This window comes from Salvelinus fontinalis, chromosome 2, assembly GCF_029448725.1.
Source record: "Salvelinus fontinalis isolate EN_2023a chromosome 2, ASM2944872v1, whole genome shotgun sequence".
Taxonomy (NCBI): domain Eukaryota; kingdom Metazoa; phylum Chordata; class Actinopteri; order Salmoniformes; family Salmonidae; genus Salvelinus; species Salvelinus fontinalis.
In genome coordinates this window covers 30,879,552-30,902,409 of record NC_074666.1, presented here as the reverse complement: position 1 = coordinate 30,902,409, position 22,858 = coordinate 30,879,552, and the positions used below count along the sequence as shown (strand labels likewise).

The 22,858-nt window shown below is 44.0% G+C and overlaps 2 protein-coding genes across 4 annotated transcripts in view; both read left to right on the top strand.

The window, feature by feature from the left end:
- The window catches only part of LOC129816447 (sestrin-3-like), a 29,112-nt gene extending 17,089 nt beyond the window's left edge, over nucleotides 1-12,023 (top strand). For 2 of the 3 annotated variants that reach the window (XM_055870971.1, XM_055870953.1), the window contains 8 exons: nucleotides 2,839-2,904; nucleotides 3,187-3,387; nucleotides 5,369-5,551; nucleotides 5,700-5,933; nucleotides 6,042-6,404; nucleotides 6,496-6,686; nucleotides 6,871-7,015; nucleotides 9,804-12,023. In XM_055870971.1, the coding sequence (XP_055726946.1) occupies nucleotides 3,280-3,387; nucleotides 5,369-5,551; nucleotides 5,700-5,933; nucleotides 6,042-6,404; nucleotides 6,496-6,686; nucleotides 6,871-7,015; nucleotides 9,804-9,890 (1,311 nt within the window). In that variant the 5' untranslated portion in view covers nucleotides 2,839-2,904; nucleotides 3,187-3,279 and the 3' untranslated portion in view covers nucleotides 9,891-12,023. The remainder of the gene's footprint in view (nucleotides 1-2,838; nucleotides 2,905-3,186; nucleotides 3,388-5,368; nucleotides 5,552-5,699; nucleotides 5,934-6,041; nucleotides 6,405-6,495; nucleotides 6,687-6,870; nucleotides 7,016-9,803) is intronic. The other variant, XM_055870962.1, reaches the window with a different exon arrangement.
- Nucleotides 12,024-17,740: 5,717 nt separating this feature from the next.
- Nucleotides 17,741-21,790, top strand: cwc15 (CWC15 spliceosome associated protein homolog). The gene is made up of 7 exons (XM_055870940.1): nucleotides 17,741-17,849; nucleotides 18,455-18,596; nucleotides 18,765-18,877; nucleotides 19,092-19,183; nucleotides 19,291-19,401; nucleotides 21,123-21,262; nucleotides 21,347-21,790. Exons 2-7 carry the CDS (start codon nucleotides 18,466-18,468, stop codon nucleotides 21,474-21,476), a joined length of 717 nt encoding a protein of 238 aa, XP_055726915.1. The 5' UTR covers nucleotides 17,741-17,849; nucleotides 18,455-18,465; the 3' UTR covers nucleotides 21,477-21,790.
- Nucleotides 21,791-22,858: the final 1,068 nt, after the last annotated feature.

Here is a 22,858-nt window from a genome sequence, read left to right as displayed (position 1 = left end):
CGTATGCCTGCCCATACCATAACCCAACCACCACCATGGGGCACTCTGTTCACAACGCTGACCTCAGCAAACCACTCTCCCACATGACGCCAGTTGAAACCGCGATTCATCTGTGAAGATCACACTTCTCCAGTGTACCAGTGACCATCGAAGGTGAACATTTGCTCACTGAAGTCGGTTACGACGTCAAACTCTTGTCAGGTCAAGACCCTGGTGAGAAGGGTGAGCACACTGGGCTAAGATGGTTTCTGACAGTTTGTGCAGAAATTCTTTGGTTGTGCAAACCCAGAGTTTCACCAGCTGTCTGGGTGGCTGGTCTCAGACGATCCCCGCAGGTGAAGAAGCCAGATGTGGAAGTCCTGGGCTGGCGTGGTTACACGTGGGGTTTGCGGTTGTGGGGCTAGTTGGACGTGTGTACGAAACTAATTTGTCTGCAGTTGTGGGGCTAGTGTACAAAACAAATTTGTTCACAAAATTTGAGAGAAATACACTTTTTGTGCATATGGACAATTTCTGGGATCTTTTATTTCAGCTCATGAAACATGGCACCAACACTTTACATGTTGCGTTTCTATTTTTGTTCAGTGTAGTATTTAAAAGTATTTTTACTTAGTTACTTTACACCACTGCCTCTGGGAAGAGATCTCTTTAACCCCCCTCTCTCCTCAGAGCTCTCAGTACATTAAGTTCAATAGATGTACAGGTGTGACATACACAACCTAACATAAATCCACACTTTAACATGCCAGACTCAAACGCGCACGCATGCACACACACACACGACAATGTGACCCATAAAGCTGCCGTTCTTTCCTCTGCCCAGGACTTGATCCCAATGTTCCATGGCTAATGTGTGTGCACACAGGCTGTTTGCTTATCTCAAAAGGTTACAAGAGGAGGGGGTTACTTTACCTCTGAGCAAACGGATTGATGCACAAAGGCCTGGCTGTTACATTTTAGTCACTTAGCAGACATTCTTATCCAGAGCGACTTACAGGAGCAATTAGGGTTAGATGCCTTGTTCAAGGGCACATCGTTAGATCTTTCACTTAGTCGGCTCAGCGATTTGAGTCAGTGTACTTTCGGTTACTGGGTCAATGCTCTTACCCGCTGGATTTACCTGCTCTCCATTTACATATCAAATCTCACTTCTATAAAGTGCATTCGGAAAGTATTCAGACCACTTCCCTTTTTCCACATTTTGTTACATTACAGCCTAATTCTAAAATTGCTTCAATTAAATGTTTTTCTCAGCAATCTACATGCAGTACTCCATAATGACAAAGCGAAAACAGGTTAGACATTTTTGCACATTTACAAAATAACAATAAATACCTTATTTACATAAGCATTCAGATCCTTTGACATGAGACTTGAAATTGAGCTCAGGTGCATCCTGTTTCCATTGATCATCCTTGATGTTTCTCCAACTTGATTGGATTCCACCTGTAGTAATTTCTATTGATTGGACATGATTTGGAATATATAAGGTCCCACAGTTGACAATGCATGTCAGAGCAAAAACAAAGCCATGAGGTCGAAGGAATTGTCCTAGCTCAGAAACAGGATTGTGTCGAGGCACAAATCTGGGGAAGAGTACCAAAACATTTCTGCAGCATTGAAGGTCCCCAAGAACAGTGGCCTCCATCATTCTTAAATGGAAGAAGTTGTCTGGAACCATCAAGACTCTTCCTGGAGCCAAAACTGAGCAATCGGGGAAGAAGGGCCTTGGTCAGGGACGTGACCAAGAAGCCGATGGTCACTCTGACAGCGCTTCAGAGTTCCTCTGTGGAGATGGGAGAACCTTCCAGAAGGACAACCATCTCTGCAGCAATCCACCAATTAGGTATTTATGGTAGAATGGCCAGACAAAAGGCACACGATGGCTTGCTTGGAGTTTGCCAAAAAGCACCTAAAGGACTCCCACGAGAAACAAGATTCTCTCGTCTGATGAAACCAAGATTTAACTCTTTGGCGTCACGTCACGAGGAAACCTGGCACCATCCCTACAGTGAAGCATGGTGCTGGCAGCATCATGCTGTGGGGATGTTTTTCATTCAGCGGCAGAAACTGGGAGACTAGTCAGGATCGAGGGAAAGAAGTACAGAGATCCTTGATGACAACCTGCTCAGGACCTCAGATTGGGGAGAAGGTTCACCTTCCAACAGGACAATGACCCTAAGCACACAGCCAAGACAACGCGGTAGTGGCTTCGGGACAAGTCTCAATGTCCTTGAGTGGCCCAGCCAGAGCACGGATTTGAACCCGATCGAACATATCTGGAGAGACCTGAAAATAGCTGTGCAGAGATGCTCCCCAGCCAACCTGACAGAGCTTGAGAGGATCTGCAGAGAAGAATGCGAGAAACTCCCCAAATACAGGTGTGCTAAGCTTGTAGCATCCTATCCAAGAAGACTTGAGGTTGTAATCGCTGCCAAAGGTGCTTCAACAAACTACTGAGTAAAGGGTCTGAATACTTATGTCAATGCAATATTTCAGTTTTGTTATTTTTAATTAATTTGCAAAAAATTCTAAACCCATTTTTTCTTTGTCATTATGGGGTATTGTGTGTAGATTGAAGGGGGGAAAACAATTGTTACATAAGCCCATATTCTAAAATTGATACAATGTGGAAAAAGTCAAGGGGTCTGAATACTTTCCCGAAGGCACTGTACATGCCCTCTTTTTCACTTAATTTAAGTTTTTTTTCTTTGTTTCCCAACATGGCTGAGTTCATTTAAGTTGTGCTTTAAGTGGGGTTGTACATCTAAGTTCCTTGTGTACTATAGTTCCTTAGCTAACCCAGTTTCCTTATCTACCGCTCTTGTCTCATCTCAGGAAAAAGGAGTCAGAGTGCCGCGCCCCTTCTCCAGTGGACCCAGTGCCTTCATTCCAAAGGAAGAGGTGAGAAAATGCTTTCGTTCTGTCTTTTAGCTATATTTCCCCCTGTCCTGCTTACACTCTCGTTTTCTGTCACCTTTGTTTAATCTCTAGACCTTTTTCCCCTTTGTCTTTCTTTCCACCTTTTATCTTCTCCTAGCCTCGAATTTAGGTGTAAACCATATTTTAGATTACAGCAGCAGCATTTTTACTGTAACACGATTTCAATACACACTGCCAAACTGAAACCTCTCTCTTCCCTGTCCTGCCGGACCCCTTCCCCCTATCCCTCCTTCCTGGTTCCAGATTGTGGAGGCGTCCCAAGTGGACCCCCTCACAGAGCAGCTCCTAGCCGAGGCCTACTCTCCGTCGGGCCATGTGGACCACCTGACCCAGGTGATGGGACTGCACCCCCACTACCTGGAGTCCTTCCTGCACAGCCAGTTCTACCTGCTGAGGATGGACGGCCCCTTGCCTCTCCACTGCCGACACTTCATCGCCATCATGGTAAACACTGGAGTAGGATGAACAACAGATTATCATTGGGTGTGTCTAAAATTGCATCATAGTTCCCTATATAGAGCACTACTTTTGACCAGAGCCCTGGGAACTCGTCAAAAGAAGTGTACTGTATATAGTGTGCCATTTCAGACGCAGCCATTGTTCCCTGCAATGGTTGAGGTTAGTATATAGGTAAGGTAAGCTGATCCTACAGGCAACTTCTACCTGAAGCTGCATGATACAGGATGGGTCAAAGGTCAAGCTAAGCCGAGGGGGATGTCTCCTGCATAGACACGTCCTCTTAGATTCTCCCTCCCTGCTCAGGAGACCTACCTAACACATCTTCTACTGATTTTATATCATCTCCATATTCACCCATTTCCCTAACATCCAATAGCTGTCCCGACGTGACGCATTATATTTTTCTTTATGGTGTTTAAACTTTCGTCTCAGTGCTGAGATTCCCCGGAGGGAGAGGGAGAGGTGTGCGCGCGCTTAGGCATACTGGCCACTCAACACCTCCATCTGTGGAGCTTTGTTATGCAGCCATCTCAGAGGGTCCTCCCAGCCCACCTCCAACTCACCCAGTTCCTGATGTGGCCCACAACTAGGCCAAAGTCTGCCCCCTCACTCTTAATGACACAGCATGTTATGTCAGGAGGAACAGCTGAATGCAATGCATTGTTAAAGAACCATGTGGAAACAATCAATGTGCAGTTTAAAATAAGTCATGCTTAGAATTGACAGTATACAACATGCATATAAAATATTAATTTAGTATAGATCATGCATATACAGGAAATATGTATGCTTTATATACGTCTGCCATGCCAGCTACATGGTGAATGCCAACTGAAACAGGACTGTTAAATACAGTACTACCCAGAATATTTATTTTATTTTTATGTCACCTTTATTTTACCAGGTAGGCTAGTTGAGAGCAAGTTCTCATTTACAACTGCGACCTGGCCAAGATAAAGCAAAGCAGTTTGACACATACAACAACAGAGTTACACATGGAATAAACAAACATACAGTAGAAAAAGTCTATATACAGTGTGTGCAAATGAGGTAAGATAAGGGGGAGGTAAGGCAATAAATAGGCCATGGTGGCGAAGCAATTACAATATACCAATTAAACACTGGAGTGATAGATGTGCAGAAGATGAATGCGCAAGTAGAGATACTGGCAAGATAAATAAATAAATACAGTATGGGTATGAGGTAGTTGGATGGGCTATTTACAGATGGGCTATGTGCAGTGATCTGTGAGCTGCTCTGACAGCTGGTGCTTAAAGCTAGTGAGGGAGATATGCGTCTCCAGCTTCAGTGATATTTGCAATTTGTTCCAGTCATTGGCAGCAGAGAACTGTAAGGAAAAGCAGCCAAAGGAGGAATTGGCTTTGGGGATGACCAGTGAGATATACCTGCTTGAGCGCGTGCTATGAGTGGGTGTTGTTATGGTGACCAGTGAGCTGAGATAAGGCGGAGCTTTACCTAGCAAAGACTTGTAGATGACCTGGAGCCAGTGGGTTTGGCGACGACTACGAAGCGAGGGCCAGCCAACGAGAGCGTACAAGTCGCAGTGGTGGGTAGTATATGGGGCTTTAGGGACAAAACGGATGACACTGTGATAGACTGCATCCAATTTGTTGAGTAGAGTGTTGGAGGCTATTTTGTAAATGACATCGCCGAAGTGAAGGATCGGTAGGATGGTCAGTTTTACAAGGGTATGTTTGGCAGCATGAGTGAAGGATGCTTTGTTGCGACATAGGAAGCCGATTCTCGATTTAATTTTAGATTGGAGATGCTTAATGCGAGTCTGGAAGGAGAGTTTACAGTCTAGTCAGACACCTATAGTATATAGAACAAGAATATAAATAGTTTAGACAGTAGAAAACAATATAGTATATGCAGTAAGGGAAGAGTTTTCCCAGTAGGCTATAAATAATAGAAATATGAAAGCCTCCCCTCTTTCTCTCTCCAGGCTGCAGCGCGTCATCAGTGTTCCTTCCTGGTGTCTCTGCATGTGCGTGAGTTCTACAGGATGGGGGTGTGTCTGGACTGGCTGAAGGGCCTGCAGTACGTCCCTCAGAGACTGAGGAACCTCAACGAGATCAACAAGCTCCTAGCACACAGACCGTGGCTCATCACCAAGGAGCACATTCAGGTTAGAACACAGACATGCATAAAACATACACATATTCAAGTACATTATCCACATTTGCACATACTGTATCTATTCAAAAACACGACTTTTATCCACATACGCACACAAAGTAACTCGCACCAAACCTTTTTCTTCCCCTCTACTTTAGAACTTGGTGAAGACAGGGGAGCACAGTTGGTCTTTGGCAGAGCTGGTCCATGCTGTGGTCATATTGGCCCATTTCCATGCCCTGGCCAGCTTTGTGTTTGGCAGTGGCATCAACCCCCAGGTTGACACACAAAACACCAACGGCTTCCAGGCCGTCTACATCAGCAACTACTGTACATGTGACCTGGCCAGCGACCATCACCTGGACCGAGATCTCAGCAGTACCAGCCCTGAGGTGAGATTTAATTATGTGTGTTTGTAGGGATTGTGTTGGAAATGAATCGAAGTATGTGTAACTCTATTGTCATAATAATAGAGTTCTGGTTTGTTGTGTGTGTTTCAGACCACAGACTCGGTCAGTGAGTTGGAGGCGCTGATGGACAGAATGAAGAGGCTGCAGGAGGAGAGAGAGGAGGATGAGGCCTCGCAGGAGGAGATGGCCACACGCTTCGAGAAGGAGAAGAAAGAGAGCCTGCTGGTGGGCTCTGGAGGTACTGCAACCACACCTGTTCCTGTTGTCTCTCTCTCACTGAGTAAAGGGATTACGTGGTTACTGATTATGATCCATCTCCATTATGACTCTGCAGATTTGGAGGATGAGGTGATGCCCACATCCAAAGTGTCTCAGTTTGTGGAAGATGCCACCTTCGGGTACCAGGACTTTGCTCGACGCGGGGAAGACAATCCACCAACTTTTAGAGCACAGGTGGGTGATAATGGAAAACCTTAATTCCACTGTCATGCCTGAACAACTTCACTCGCTTTCTCGCGTTCTCTCTGTCTCTCTCTGTCTGTAGGACTACTCGTGGGAGGACCATGGTTTCTCTCTGGTCAACAGGCTGTATTCAGACATCGGGCTGCTGCTGGATGACAAGTTCCGGACAGCGTGTGACCTGACCTACTACAACATGGCCAGTCACGAGGACGTGGACACCACCATGCTCCGACGTGCACTCTTCAACTACGTGCACTGCATGTATGGCATCAGGTAAGGCATCAGTGCCCTCTCTGTCACATACATTTGTCATTCACTATCAAGTGTGGACACTTAGCATTAATCAAGTTAGTGTGATAATGATAATATTTAAATGAGTGAGTAAGTGTTTATTGAAGCCCTGAAGTAGTCCATAGCAGACCGTAAAGTGATGCTCCAGGCTTGATGTCCTGTGCAGATATGATGACTATGACTATGGGGAGGTGAATCAGCTATTGGAACGCAGTCTGAAGGTCTATATAAAGACCGTAACGTGTTATCCAGAGAGGACCACTCGTCGCATGTACGACAGCTACTGGAGGCAGTTCCGCCACTCCGAGAAGGTTAGAAAACTGCAGATGCTCATGTTTGTCAGTGTATAATTGTATGGTGTTTATGTACGTGTGTATCCTTTGAAAAACAACGCTTTGCTTTACACTGTCAACAGCCACAAAAAGGATCTTGTGAATCCTGATATGTCTTTGTAACTAGGCCAGAGTTCAGTTGCAGGGCTGGATCATGCTGTTTGATTGTGTTTCTGCAGGAGGCTTTGGCTCATGAGTACACTAGGACTATTGAGCAGAGCTGGAGGAAATGAAGCTCTTGGCCGCAGGAACATGCTGTTATTGTGTTTTGAGTTGCTCTGCAGAGAGGCCCCCTGTTGGCATCTGACTGGGCTGAAAGAGATAAAAGACGAGCTCGAGTTATTATTAGAACCAGCAGCGTGGAAGTGGGTCATTGTCTTGTTTTTAATGCTCAGGTCAAGACAACCTGGAACAAATGTCTCATCCCTGACGTAATGAGGACAGCAGCATTCACTTTAGTTAGTTTTTTTATTTATTTTTTATTTAACCTTTATTTAACCAGGTAGGCAAATTGAGAACACGTTCTCATTTACAATTGCGACCTGGCCAAGATAAAGCAAAGCAGTTCGACACATACAACAACACATAGTTACACATGGAGTAAAAACAAACATATAGTCAATAATACAGTGAAAAAAAATAAGTCTACAGTATATACAATGTGAGCAAGTGAGGTGAGATAAGGGGGGTGAAGGCAAACAGATATATGTATAAATAAATAAAAATATAAAAAGGCCATGGAGGCGAAGTGAGTACAACACAGCAAGTAAAATAAAAACTAAAAAAAACACTGGAATGGTTGGTTTGCATTGGAAGAAAGTGCAAAGTAGAGACAGAAATAATGGGGTGCAAAGGAGCAAAATAAATTAATAAATAAATACAGTAGGTAAAGAGGTAGTTGTTTGGGCTAAATTGTAGATGGGTTATGTACAGGTGCAGTAATCTATGAGCTGCTCTGACAGCTGGTGCTTAAAGCTAGTGAGGGAGATAGGTGTTTCCAGTTTCAGAGATTTTTGTAGTTCGTTCCAGTCATTGGCAGCAGAGAACTGGAAGGAGAGGCGTCCAAAGGAAGAATTGGTTTTGGGGGTGACTAGAGAGATATACCTGCTGGAGCGCGTGCTACGGGTAGGTGCTGCTATGGTGACCAGCGAGCTGAGATAAGGGGGGACTTTACCTAGCAGGGTCTTGTAGATGACCTGGAACCAATGGGTTTGGCGACGAGTATGAAGCGAGGGCCAGCCAACGAGAGTGTACAGGTCGCAGTGGTGGGTAGTATATGGGGCTTTGGTGACAAAACGGATGGCACTGTGATAGACTGCATCCAATTTATTGAGTAGGGTTTTGGAGGCTATTTTGTAAATGACATCACCGAAGTCGAGGATTGGTAGGATGGTCAGTTTTACAAGGGTATGTTTGGCAGCATGAGTAAAGGATGCTTTGTTGCGGAATAGGAAGCCAATTCTAGATTTGACTTTGGATTGGAGATGTTTGATGTGGGTCTGGAAGGAGAGTTTACAGTCTAACCAGACACCTAGGTATTTGTAGTTGTCCACATATTCTAAGTCAGAGCCGTCCAAAGTAGTGATGTTGGACAGGCGGGCCGGAGCAGGCAGCGATCGGTTGAAGAGCATGCATTTGGTTTTACTTGTATTTAAGAGCAGTTGGAGGCCACGGAAGGAGAGTTGTATGGCATTGAAGCTCGCCTGGAGGGTTGTTAACACAGTGTCAAAAGAAGGGCCAGAAGTATACAGAATAGTGTCGTCTGCGTAGAGGTGGATCAGAGAATCACCAGCAGCAAGAGCGACATCATTGATGTAAACAGAGAAGAGAGTCGGTCCAAGAATTGAACCCTGTGGCACCCCCATAGAGACTGCCAGAGGCCCGGACAACAGACCCTCCGATTTGACACACTGAACTCTATCAGAGAAGTAGTTGGTGAACCAGGCGAGGCAATCATTAGAGAAACCAAGGCTGTCGAGTCTGCCAATGAGGATGTGGTGATTGACAGAGTCAAAAGCCTTGGCCAGGTCAATGAATACGGCTGCACAGTATTGTTTCCTATCGATGGCGGTTACGATATCGTTTATGACCTTGAGCGTGGCTGAGGTGCACCCATGACCAGCTCTGAAACCAGATTGCATAGCGGAGAAGGTGTGGTGTGATTCGAAATGGTCGGTAATCTGTTTGTTGACTTGGCTTTCGAAGACCTTAGAAAGGCAGGGTAGGATAGATATAGGTCTGTAGCAGTTAGGGTCAAGGGTGTCCCCCCCTTTGAAGAGGGGGATAACCGCAGCTGCTTTCCAATCTTTGGGTATCTCAGACGACACGAAAGAGAGGTTGAAGAGGCTAGTAATAGGGGTGGCAACAATTTCAGCAGATAGTTTTAGAAAGAAAGGGTCCAGATTATCTAGCCCGGCTGATTTGTAAGGGTCCAGATTTTGCAGCTCATTAAGAACATCAGCTGACTGTATTTGGGAGAAAGAGAAATGGGGAAGGCTTTAGTTAGTAATTATGTCTGTACAAGCATCTTTTCCTTCAGACCCCATTAAAACGTCTCTCAACAGAATCTCACTTGGTTTACATATCCGACTCAGTGAGATGTCTTTTGTCTCTTATAGCCTTGTGCTACATTCTGCAAATGCATATCCATTTTACAGCTCAATGGCTGTCCATACTGCAGTTCATACCATTCCAGTTATATAAAGTAACTGCACTGTGTTATAGTATGTATGGTATGCTAATCCTCTGGCCACCATGCCCATTCCAGGTCCATGTGAACCTACTCCTAATGGAGGCCAGGATGCAGGCAGAACTGCTATATGCCCTGCGCGCCATCACACGCTACATGACCTGACCAACCACAGCGGGCCATCTGTCTCCACCTGACCAATAGAAACCCCAGCCCACGTCCGCCCAACACCGCTACTGGCCTTACCCCTCTCCACAGCCCCAGGAATGCAGCCTCTGGGAACCAGGAAATTGTCTCACTACCAGGCACATGTCTCTAACACTGGCCTCTTACTGTATGTTTGGATGGGGACTTTGACCTATTTTCTTTAGCTTAATGCCCTTTTAAAAGAGGAAGTATGTGAAAATGAAGGAAATCCTACTGTGAGTGTGTAAAAATTGTGAAAACGGGTGCACGTTTGACTTGTCATCCTTTTTTGCCAAAATTGTATTGCCAGTTTGGCTTTAGTGACATAGTAAAGGGGTTGGAGTTCATGACAAACTTTAAAAATATATATATTTATCCAAGCAACCTCAAAGTACTGCACTGTGCTCTAAGGAAGATACTGAATAGCCGGAAACGGTGTTGCACAATGTAGAATATACCTCAATGTAATGCCTTGATTTGGTACAGTCCCACCAATATCAGGTGCAAGATTAAAATGTTATCTGATTGAGAGAGCAAGCCATTTTGTGGCACTATTTTAAAACGTGCAATATTTTTACATTTTTTGCAATTTAAAAAGGTCGACTCAGCTAAATGACATTGCCATGAGCAGCAACGCAGATATTGAGATGAGTGAGATGCAAGACTTCACTCTAACAGTCCCACACAGTATCTTCGCATGTGTATGAGTTCGCTTCACACTTACAGCGTGGTAGCCACGAGACCAAAACAGAAGTTGAACCTCTCGCTTCATCACTCTTAGTTTTTGCAGAAATTGACCCACTATGCTGTTTACTTTATGCATCTGTCATATCGCTGAGTTTATCTTTAAAAGGCTGTGACAGAATAGTTATGCTTTTCAGTATATTTATAGCTTTGTCAATAAATCTGGCTAATTTAAATATTTCTAGAGAACTATTTATCTGCAATGTTTGTCCTAAGAAAATATAAATCACAGCAGGTAGCGCACAAGATTTTGTGGCAACATTATCAGCAATTTTCGGACTTCTCTCATCCTGCTCTGTGCCTAATGTTTCTCACTGGGTCTGTAAGACATTAAGATTGCATACTTGTCTATTTCTACCAAAGATGCCGTGTACAGATGTTAGATCCATGAGACATTTTCAAAACATTTTTATATTCCATTAGGAAGTACATTTTTAGAACTGGTAATGCTGGGAATGTGCTCTTTGTTTTTGTTTTGTTTTATAATTACTGAAGTATCACCACATGAGTGTATTCCTAATCCTAAAATCTGCACTGTTAACTTTCTCACCAGCATTTATTTGATGCTTATTTCTTCACCAGTGTAGGGTTGAAAAAATCCTGGTGTTTTTGTGAATGATTGTTGCTCTTTGCACATCTGTATCTGCAAATGTAGGAACTGCTGATGGCAGTGTCAATCATTTTTGCAGATATTTACTGTAGGAAAAAAACTCCCAGTTGGAAATATGCAAGAAATGTCAGTATTTCCTTACATCCTCTCCCTCTCAAATCTTTCTTGCATTTAATTTCTCAGATGTGAAATGTTTCATATTGTAGCACCCCCCCCCCCCACGTATAGGTTTAATTACAATGTTTAATCAATGCCACTGTGAACTCAGATGACATTCACCAAAGTACTGTTTACTTTTTGCCAACCTACCTTTTAAAAGGGATCTTTTTTTCATTAGTACACATAATCATGATGATGCTGTATTAACAGTGGACTAAAGAAAAAAATACCCAAATAGTTTGAGTGGATTTTCCCTTTAAGTTTAGAGTTTTCCATATTTTATTTTAATAAATATCTTGTGTTAACAATACCAATTAGACTATGTATACTCTGCATTATAACTGATGATGGAAGCGGAGTTGTCCAAACTTTACAATGATAATCTACTGGTCTGACAGTTAAAGCTGCACTTCTCTCTTTCCCAGATTGTGCTTCAGGATTGTTGTAATAGTTTTGGGAGGTCGTGCCTTCATCAAAGCCACATTCAGTATAGCCACATTCCCCCCCCAAAAGCTAAAAGGACAACAGTGCAACTGAAACTGTACCTCACACAGTGCCTGCAAGGGCATTTTCAAAACAATAAAGAAGTTACAAATACATCTATGTGTTCTGTTTATTTGATATATCAACATGCATACTGGTAACTTGATGTATGTGTGTATCTGTAGCATCAGACAACATTTTAATAACTCATTATAGATAGAAAAACTGTGGCATGAAAATTAGGCTATTTAGAAAAATGTCTCCCACAAATACACATACTGTAAAATCGGGTTTCAAAATTGCTGTTTGACCTAAGAGGTTCAACTGGTTAGCTAGACATGATAATGCCACAGAACAATGAGCCAGATATTTCATTGGATGTATAAGTGTGAAGCATCTGCTTGGCGTTTCCACTCACTGCCAAATATGGTAATGAGAGGAAGACCAATGACCGGCTGATGGAGAAGTTGGATTTTGGCTAACATTACGCAAATTTTCTCATGAATTAAACGTTTGATCTCAATCCTGTTTTCTGTTCCCAAAACTAGAATATGTTACGAACAGAGTGGACTAAGTCATGTAGATTTTACCCTTTGCCAAATAAAAAAACAATACTGTTGTTTAGAAGGAGGCGAATTGAGTTCTTGCACACACGCATGTCAGAGTAGGCTTTGGATGTCAGTTAAGGCAGCAGAGGGGTTGGGTTAAATGAAAATGACACATTTCAGTTGAATGCATTCAGGTGTACAACTGACTAGGTATCCCCCTTTCTCTAACGGAAATATGCAAATATGTGCTAGAACACGCCTATAGGATCTCGTTAGTGCGTGCTTGGCTCTGCCCCATCCTTGACTAAAATACAGTAGAATAGAATTCAAAATATACATATGCGATGAGTAAAGCTGTATGTGAACATGATTTTAACATTATTAAAGTGACTGGTCTTCCCCTATTAAAATGGCCAGTGGTTCCAAGTCTATGTACAGTGGGGAGAACAAGTATTTGATACACTGTCGATTTTGCAGGTTTTACTACTTACAAAGCATATAGAGGTCTGTCATTTTTATCATAGGTACACTTCAACTGTGAGAGACGGAATCTAAAATCCAGAAAATGACATTGTATGATTTTTAAGTAATTAATTTGCATTTTATTGCATGACATAAGTATTTGATACATCAGAAAAGCAGAACTTAATATTTGGTACAGAAACCTTTGTTTGCAATTACAGAGATCATACGTTTCCTGTAGTTCTTGACCAGGTTTGCACACACTGCAGCAGGGATTTTGGCCCACTCCTCCATACAGACCTTCTCCAGATCCTTCAGGTTTCGGGGCTGTCGCTGGGCAATACGGACTTTCAGCTCCCTCCAAAGATTTTCTATTGGGTTCAGGTCTGGAGACTGGCTAGGCCACTCCAGGACCTTGAGATGCTTCTTACGGAGCCACTCCTTGGTTGCCCTGGCTGTGTGTTTCGGGTCGTTGTCATGCTGGAAGACCCAGCCACGACCCATCTTCAATGCTCTTACTGAGGGAAGGAGGTTGTTGGCCAAGATCTCGCGATACATGGCCCCATCCATCCTCCCCTCAATACGGTGCAGTCGTCCTGTCCCCTTTGCAGAAAACATCCCCAAAGAATGATGTTTCCACCTCCATACTTCACGGTTGGGATGGTGTTCTTGGGGTTGTACTCATCCTTCTTCTTCCTCCAAACACAGCGAGTGGAGTTTAGACCGAAAATCTCTATTTTGGTCTCATCAGACCACATGACCTTCTCCCATTCCTCCTCTGGATCATCCAGTTGGTCATTGGCAAACTTCAGACGGGCCTGGACATGCGCTGGCTTGAGCAGGGGGACCTTGCGTGCGCTGCAGGATTTTAATCCATGACAGCGTAGTGTGTTACTAATGGTTTTCTTTGAGACTGTGGTCCCAGCTCTCTTCAGGTCATTGACCAGGTCCTGCCATGTAGTTCTAGGCTGATCCCTCACCTTCCTCATGATCATTGATGCCCCACGAGGTGAGATCTTGCATGGAGCCCCAGACCGAGGATGATTGACCGTCATCTTGAACTTCTTCCATTTTCTAATAATTGCGCCAACAGTTGTTGCCTTCTCACCAAGCTGCTTGCCTATTGTCCTGTAGCCCATCCCAGCCTTGTGCAGGTCTACAATTTTATCCCTGATGTCCTTACACAGCTCCCTGGTCTTGGCCATTGTGGAGAGGTTGGAGTCTGTTTGATTGAGTGTGTGGACAGGTGTCTTTTATACAGGTAACGAGTTCAAACAGGTGCAGTTAATACAGGTAATGAGTGGAGAACAGGAGGGCTTCTTAAAGAAAAACTAACAGGTCTGTGAGAGCCGGAATTCTTACTAGTTGTTAGGTGATCAAATACTTATGTCATGCAATAAAATGCAAATTAATTACTTAAAAATCATACAATGTGATTTTCTGGATTTTTGTTTTAGATTCCGTCTCTCACAGTTGAAGTGTACCGATGATAAAAAATTACAGTCCTCTACATGCTTTGTAAGTAGTAAAACCTGCAAAATCGGCAATGTATCAAATACTTGTTCTCCCCACTGTATATAGGGCAGCAGCCTCTAAGGTGCAGGGTTGCGTAACTGGGTGGAACCCAGCTAGTGATGGCTATTTAACAGTCTGATGACCTTGAGATAGATGCCGTTTTTCAGTCTCTCGGTCCCAGCTTTGATGCACCTGAACTGACCTCGCCTTCTGGATGATAGCGGGGTGAATAGCCCGTGGCTCGGGTGGTTGATGTCCTTGATGGAGGAACTTGAAGCTTTCCACCTTCTCCACTGCTGTCCCGTCAATGTGGATACGGGCGTGATCCCTCTGCTGTTTCCTGAAGTCCACGATCAGCTCCTTTGTTTAATTGACATTGAGTGAGAGGTTATTTTCCTGGCACCACTCTACCAGGGCCCTCACCTCCTCCCTGTGTAGACTGTCTTGTAATCAGGCCTACTACTGTTGTGTCATCTGCAAACTTGATGATTGAGTTGGAGGCGTGCGTGGCCACGCAGTCATGGGTAAACAGGAAGTACAGGAGGGGGCTGAGCACGCACCCTTGTGGGGCCCTGTGTTGAGGATCATCGAAGTAGAGGTGTTGTTTCCTACCTTCACCTCCTGGTGGCGGCACATCAGGAAGTCCAGGACCCAGTTACACATGGAAGCGTTCAGACCAAGGGCCCCGAGCTTAATGATGAGCTTGGAGGGTACTATGGTGTTGAATGCTGAGCTATAGTCAATGAACAGCATTCTTACATAGGTATTCCTCTTGTCCAGATGGGATAGGGCAGTGTGATGGCGATTGCATCATCTGTGGATCTATTGGGGCGGTAAGCAAATTAAAGTGGGTCTAGGGTGTCAGGTAAGGTAGAGGTGATATGATCCTTAACTAGCCTCTCAAAGCACTTTATGATGACAGAAGTAAGTACTACAGGGCGATAGTAATTTAGTTCAGTTACCTTTGCTTTCTTGGGTACAGGAACAATGGTGGACATCTTGAAGCAAGTGGGGACAGCAGACTGGGATAGGGAGAGATTGAATAGGTCCGTAAACACTCCAGCCAGCTGGTCTGTGCATAATCTGAGGACGCGGCTAGGAATGCTGTCTGGGCCGGCAGCCTTCCGAGGGTTAACACGCTTAAATGTCTTACGTCATCACCGGAGAAGGAGAGTCCACAGCCCTTGGTAGCGGGCTGTGTCGGTGGCACTGTGTTATCCTCAAAGCGGGCAAAGAACGTGTTTAGCTTGCCTGGAAGCAAGACATTGATGTTCGCAATGTGGCTGGTTTTCCCTTTGTAGTCTGTGATTGTCTGTAGACCCTGCCACATACGTCTCGTGTCTGAGCCGTTGAATTGCGACTCCGCTGTGTCTCTGTACTGACATTTTGCCTGTTTGATTTTCTTATGGAGGGAATAACTACACTGTTTGTATTCGGCCATATTCCTAGTCACCTTGCCATGGTTAAATACGGTGGTTCGCGTTTTCAGTTTTGCACAAATTCTGCCATCTATCCACAGCTTCTGGTTTGGGTAGGTTTTAATAGTCACAGTGGTTACAACATCTCCTATACACTTCCTGATAAACTTAGTCACCGTATCTGTGTATTCGTCTATGTTATTCTCAGAGGCTACCTGGAACATATCCCAGTCCGCGTGATCAAAACAATCTTGAAGCATGGATTCCGATTGGTCAGACCAGCTTTGAATAGACCTTAGCACAGGTACTTCCTGTTTGAGTTTCTGCCTATAGGAAGGGAGGAGCAAAATGGAGTCGCGATAAGATTTGCCGAAGGGAGGGCGGGGGAGGGCCTTGAAGGCATTTCGAAAAGTTTAGTAGCAGTGGTCCAATGTTTTCCCAGCGTGAGTACTACAGTCAATGTGTTGGTAGAACTTCGGTAGCGTTTTCCCAAAATTTGCTTCGTTAAAATCCCCAGCTACAATAAATGTGGCCTCTGGATATGTGGTTTCCAGTTTGCATAAAGTCCAGTGTAGTTCTTTGAGGGCCATCGTGGTATCGGCTTCCCTTTGGTGGTAATATGGTCGGCATTTGATTGTGCGGTATTCTAGGTATGGTGAACAAAAGGACTTGAGTTTCTGTATGTTATCACACCATAAATAGTTAATCATGAAACATACACCCCCGACTTTCTGCTTCCCGGAGAGGCCTTTATTCCTGTCTGCACGATGTACTGAGAACCCAGACGGCTGTATGAACGGGGACAGTATATCCCGAGAGAGCCATGTTTCCATGAAACAGAGTATGTTACAATCCCTGATGTTTCTCTGGAAGGAGATCCTCGACCCTGAGCTCGTCTACTTTATTATCCAGACTGAACATTAGCGAGTAATATACTCGGAAGTGGTGGATGGTGTGCACTTTTCCTGAGTCGAACTAGAAATCCACTCCGAATACCTCTTCTCCACTACGCTGTGTTTTGGAGCAGCATCTGGAATAAGTTCAATTGTCCTGAGGGCTACGAACAAAGGATCCAATTCGGGAAAGTCGTATTCCTGGTCGTAATGCTGGTGAGTTACCGCTGCTCTGATTTCCAAAAGTTCTTCCCGGCTGTATGTAGTTACACAAAACATTTTCTGGGCTAATAATGTAAGAATAACACACCAAAAAACAAAATACTGCAAAGTTTCTTAGGAGCTAGAAGCAGAGCTGCCATATCTGTCAGCGCCATCTTACTATTTTAAGTGTTTCTAAAATCCCCTATGGGAAAAATGAATGGTGGAAAAACGATTGGAACCATTTTTCTGTTTGGCCGCTAGGTTTTGTGGGTATTATGACTCATACTGTGGTACTCTATACTGGCAGCCATCTCATTCAGATTGCACCTCAGTTAAAAAATGCAGTTAAAAACGTTCAAAACAAATGGGACCTCAGCAATCTCTGACTTCCGACTTCAGTGCATTCAAGATAACTGGGGAACTCAAAAAAATATAGTAAAAAAAACTCAGACTGGGAAAAATCGTTTTGAATGGTCATCCAACTCGGGAATTCGAAGTTGGAAACTCAGGCATCTTTCTACAGCTCCAACTTTCCTAATTGAAGATCACTGACATCCTGATTCGACCTCGTTTTTTGTTTCCAGTTTCTTGAAAGTACAAAAAGCAACATACGGACCGTTTGTAGAAAGGTAAAAGTGCATCTGGGAGACGTCACACACCCAAGAAGGCTCACCAATCAACCGACGTAAGTCATTAATGTTAATGCCTTTGGCTCCGGCTATCCTACGAAAGATAATTTCGCATACGGCGTAACGTCACGTTTCAACCCGTCCAGTTGGTGGCGGCAATACACCTTTTTTTGGGTTGTAGTCCGCCATAAAACCCACAGAAGAAGAAGGACGGCGTGACGTCACTATTTACATCTACAGGGCCTTTCTCTTCCTCATAGTGTGAGGAAAAAGGTACATTTCCTCGAAATTATTCCATATTAGCTTGCTAGCTAGTTGATTTTATTTAAATATATATATATATAGTTATATTATTTTTGTAAACTTGTAGCTGTGGTTACTGTATGACTTATTTTTCTCGCTGAAAAGATAGTAAAGCTAACGTTAGCTGACAGCCAGCATGTTAGCTAACAACCCCGGTACACATAACTTACTACTTAGCGTAGACGAGTGTGTTGGTGTTTGCACAGCAATAATCAATACCAAGTTTGTACTAAATTCCACGCAATGCGGAAATCGTTATTAAATTTGCTTTACTAACTAGCTGTATCGGTTGGTTAGCTAGCCATATAACTAGCTAGCCTAGATGTCTGTGTTGAGTAAGTACAGTACTACTAGCTAGGTAACGTTTCTCGACAGCTACTCTGTGTCTCAGACGTCCACCGTTTGATTGTTTCATCATGGCGAGTTAGCTAACTAAATACGTATTGAGTTATGTTAACGTGACATAAAAAGATGTTGTCAAATGATTTGATGTGTTAATGGGTGATTAGTTATGTATGTGTTGCCATTTATGTTCTCGCTAGCTAGCTATATTTCCTTGGGTTTTCTATTTTTAGAGCTACCAAAAATGACAACAGCCGCGAGACCAACGTTTGAGCCAGCGAGAGGAGGGAGAGGGAAGGGAGAGGGCGATCTCAGTGCCTTGTCCAAACAGTACTCAAGCCGAGATCTGCCTGGTCACACAAAGATCAAATACAGGTGAGTGACACAAGTAACAAAACCTATTCTTGTTGTGTTTTGACATCTTGGCATCAGTCTTTCCCCATACCATATGGCTTAGTGCTGCGCTGCACCAGTTGTTGGGAACAGGTCCCTCTGGTTGACGGTAAAGTGATGTCTCACTGTGTCCCTGTCTCATCCCCTCAGACAGCCCACCCAGGATGCCCCCGAGGAGGTGCGTGCCCGTGACTTCCGCAGAGAGCTGGAGGAGAGGGAGCGTGTTGCTGTCCGGGAGAAGACCAGAGAGAGGGGACCTAGAGGTGGGTATCCAGGCATACACATAAACTCAGACCTGAGGTAAAGATTGAACTGAATGTAAAATATTGTCTGCTGTGTGTAAAGAAGATCACGAGAATTTAGAATCTGACATACCATTATGCTCAAAGGTAATTTTTTGTTGACATGAGTCATCTGCAGGGGCTTTCATCTCAAGCAAGTATCATTGAAATTGTGGTTTCTCTTTTTAATTTTCAGAACACACCACATCTTCATCCTCGTCCTCAAAGAGGCCCAGACTAGATCAGATCCCTGCTGCCAACCTTGATGCAGACGACCCCCTCACTGACGTAGGTGCCACATCTTCATCCACCTGTCACATTAAAGTCTGTGCTTTAAAAAAAATATATATAAGCTCAGCCTCTAACCTTTTATTGTTTTATGTTTTTGGGTGTAGGATGATGAAGAAGATGATGACTCTGAGGACAGTGATGATGATGACACTGCAGCTCTGCTGGCTGAACTGGAGAAGATCAAGAAGGAGCGGGCTGAGGAGCAGGAACGCAAGGTAAGGCCGCCAACGCAGAGATATCGCTACAAGATAATCAATAGCTGCACGGTCACAGTCGTGCCAGTTGAATCCAGCCAAGTGCAAATGGCTTTCTCCGGTATTGCTGAGTAGTAGAAGAGAATAGGGCTCAATTGACCTGCTAAATTAATGGGTTGTTTTGTTTGAAAAGTATGTGGACACCTGCTAGCCAACCATCTCATTCCAAAAACATGGGCATTAATATGGAGTTGGTCCACCCCTTTGCTGCCTCCACTCTTCTGGGAAGGTTTTCCACGAGATGTTGGGACATTGCTGCGGGGACTTGCTTCCATTCAGGCACAAGAGCATTAGTGAGGTCGGGCACTGATGTTGAGTGATTAGGCCTGGCTCTAAGTCGGCGTTCCAAATCATCCCAAAGGTGTTCAATGGAGTTGAGGTCAGGGCTCTGTGCAGGTAGTCAAGTTCTTCCACACCGATCTCGACAAACTATTTCTGTATGGACCTCGCTTTGTGCATCGGGGCATTGTCATGCTGAAACAGGAAAGGGCCTTCTCAAAACTGTTGCCACAAAGTTTGAAGCACAGAATAGTCTAGAATGACATTATATGCTGTAGCGTTAAGATTTCCCTTCCCTGGAACTAAGGGGCCTAGCCCGAACCATTAAAAAATAAAAATAAAATTGCTCCAGACCATTATTCCTCCTCCACCAAATTTTACAGTTGGCACTATGCATTTTGGCAGGTAGCGTTCTCCTGGCATCTGCCAAACCCAGATTTGGCCGTCGGACTTCGATGGTGAAGCGTGATTCATCACTGCAGAGAACGCATTTCCACTGCTCCAGAGTCTAATGGCAGCGAGCTTAACACCACTCCAGTCGACGCTTGGCATTGCGCATGGTGTTCCTAAGCTTGTGTGCGGCTGCTCAGCCATGGAAACCCATTTCATGAAGCTCCCGACGAATAGTTATTGTGCTGATGTTGCTTCCAGAGGCAGTTTGGAACTCGGTAGTGAGTGTTGCAACAGAGGACAGACTATTTTTATGTGTTACACGCTTTAGCACTCACTGGTCCCGTTCTGTGAGCTTGTGTGGCCTACCACTTCACGGCTGAGCTGTTGTTGCTCCTAGACGTTTTCACTTCACAATAACAGCACTTAGTTGACCAGGGCAGAAATTTGACGGACTGACTTGTTTGACGGTGCCACGTTGAAAGTCACTGAGCTCTTCAGTAAGGTTGTTCTACCGCCAATGTTTGTCTATGGCGATTGCATGGCTGTGCTCAATTTTATACACCTGTCAGCAACGGGTGTGGCTGAAATAGCCGAATACACTAATTTGAAGGGGTGTCCATATTCTTTCGTCATTGTAGTGTATAATCCTGGTCAGGCATTTTCTGACTTGGATATATACATATTGATTCAACTGTCAAACCCCATCAGAACCCAAAATATAAGATTGGACTAAATCCCTGAAAACATGCATGAAACTAATGTTGATATATTGGCTGGTCAGTCCTTGCATCTATAGCTCTGTCTATGAATTTCAGAGTGGTTACATTTGTTTCAACTTAGGACTGGCCCTTTATACATGTCTACTGTTTTTGTTGATTTTTGAGATGCTTGCAAGCAACTATTTGAACCTTTTATCAAGGCCAATCAGAACATGGCTAAAGTATTGATCTTAGCAACAATGAGAGCTTTGCACCTGGTCCTCTCTGTACACGTTTCGTGTCCTGTACCAGGAGCGGGAGCAGAAAGCTGAGGAGGAGAGGATCCGCATGGAGAACATCCTGAGTGGGAATCCTCTGCTCAACCTGGCAGGACAGCAGCAGCAGCAGCAACAGATAGTCCCCACCCCGACTGCCTTCAGCGTCAAGAGGAGGTAAACACACACAAACACAACTGCCTGGGGCATGGCTGTGGATGACAGTTGTTTTATATCCTCTCCTGTCTCTTTCTCTCTAAGGTGGGACGATGATGTAGTGTTCAAGAACTGTGCAAAGGGAGTGGATGAGGCACGCCGGGAGAAACGCTTTGTCAACGACACTCTGCGCTCCGAGTTTCACAAGAAATTCATGGAGAAATATGTGAAGTAGAACTTACAACTCTGCTTTGAAGGTGTTTAATTTCACTCGGCTCTGCTCTGTTTCCAGTTCATCACTGACTGATAGGGATTCGTCTGAAAACATTGAATGAACCTGAAGAATGGAGGGACCCCCACACACCGACCGAATCCTCTGTATATAAATTAATCTAATGCTTGACATAAACAGATTAACTAATTTTGTTTAGTGTTAACAGCATTTTCTACCCTTGAAAGAAATGGTTGCAATTGCGACATCGTCAACTTTTTGTTATTTTGCTTTTAGCCTTTTTTTTTAAGCGATGTTAATAAAAACAATAAATAAAACCTGTCTGTGAGAGGGCTTTTATTGTTTTGTCATTGCTTTTAGTTTTGTGCCCAGGAGTTATAATTCTGCAATGGCAAGCTCCACAGCATGCCTTTTCTCTCCTTTAATGTTTTGGGGGCTTATTTTGTGGTCATTGAAAGGCTAAGTGGCACATTACCTTCATGCCTTTTAATTGAGATGAGGTTAAACCTTTCTGCAGAGGATGTTTATTTTAACTGATGTGAATTGTTGGTTATACTTACTGTCAGCTGCAACCCACCCTGACTGACTGCCTCTACATCAAGAGGAGGTACACACACACCGGTGAATGAGTCCACTGAATTAGAGGGGAGATTCAGTAACTCTTTAATGGAAGTTAAGTAAAACTAATGCAATGTCCAAAAGCCGAAACACTGGTTTTACTTATGTTTTAACTTCCATTGTCCTCCAATAGTTGCTGAATCTCCCCTTTTATTTTAGTTTGCTCTTCAGTTCATGCACCTTGGTTGGAGAGCGAGGTTGCGGCAGTGCTCCCTTTCCTTTGCTGAATGAGTCCAGCCATATTCTTCATAACGCATCACACTACTCAGTGTGGTAGAGAAATGTGGAAAGATGAATAAGTATTTGTATTTTGTCTGCTTTGATGAGCTAAGCTGTTCCCACTGAATGTCTTCTTTCGTTTGAATTTAAGCTTGCCAGATGTTATTTTCCTCGTGGTGATAAAGGCAAACATTTAGCTCTGCAGATGTGCTTGACATTAATTTTGAGATGGGGTGATTGTATGTTAGTGTTGCAATAGACACATTCTTCATTTTAATTATGATGACATATATTTTCCTTTCAACAAATTAGGTCCTCAGCCAGCAGTGCATCTCCAGGGAACTCTGTTCTGGGTGGTTTTCTTGACCTTATTCCATGTGGTTCCTGCCTTCTTAATTTCCTCCTCACTTCAATGGTAGGTAGGTCATTTGACACCTCCTGTCTCAGCCTCCAGTATTTATGCTGCAATAGTTTGTGTTGGGGGTCCTAGGGTCAGTCTGTTATATCTGGAGCATTTATCCTGTCTTATCTGGTGTCCTGTGTGAATT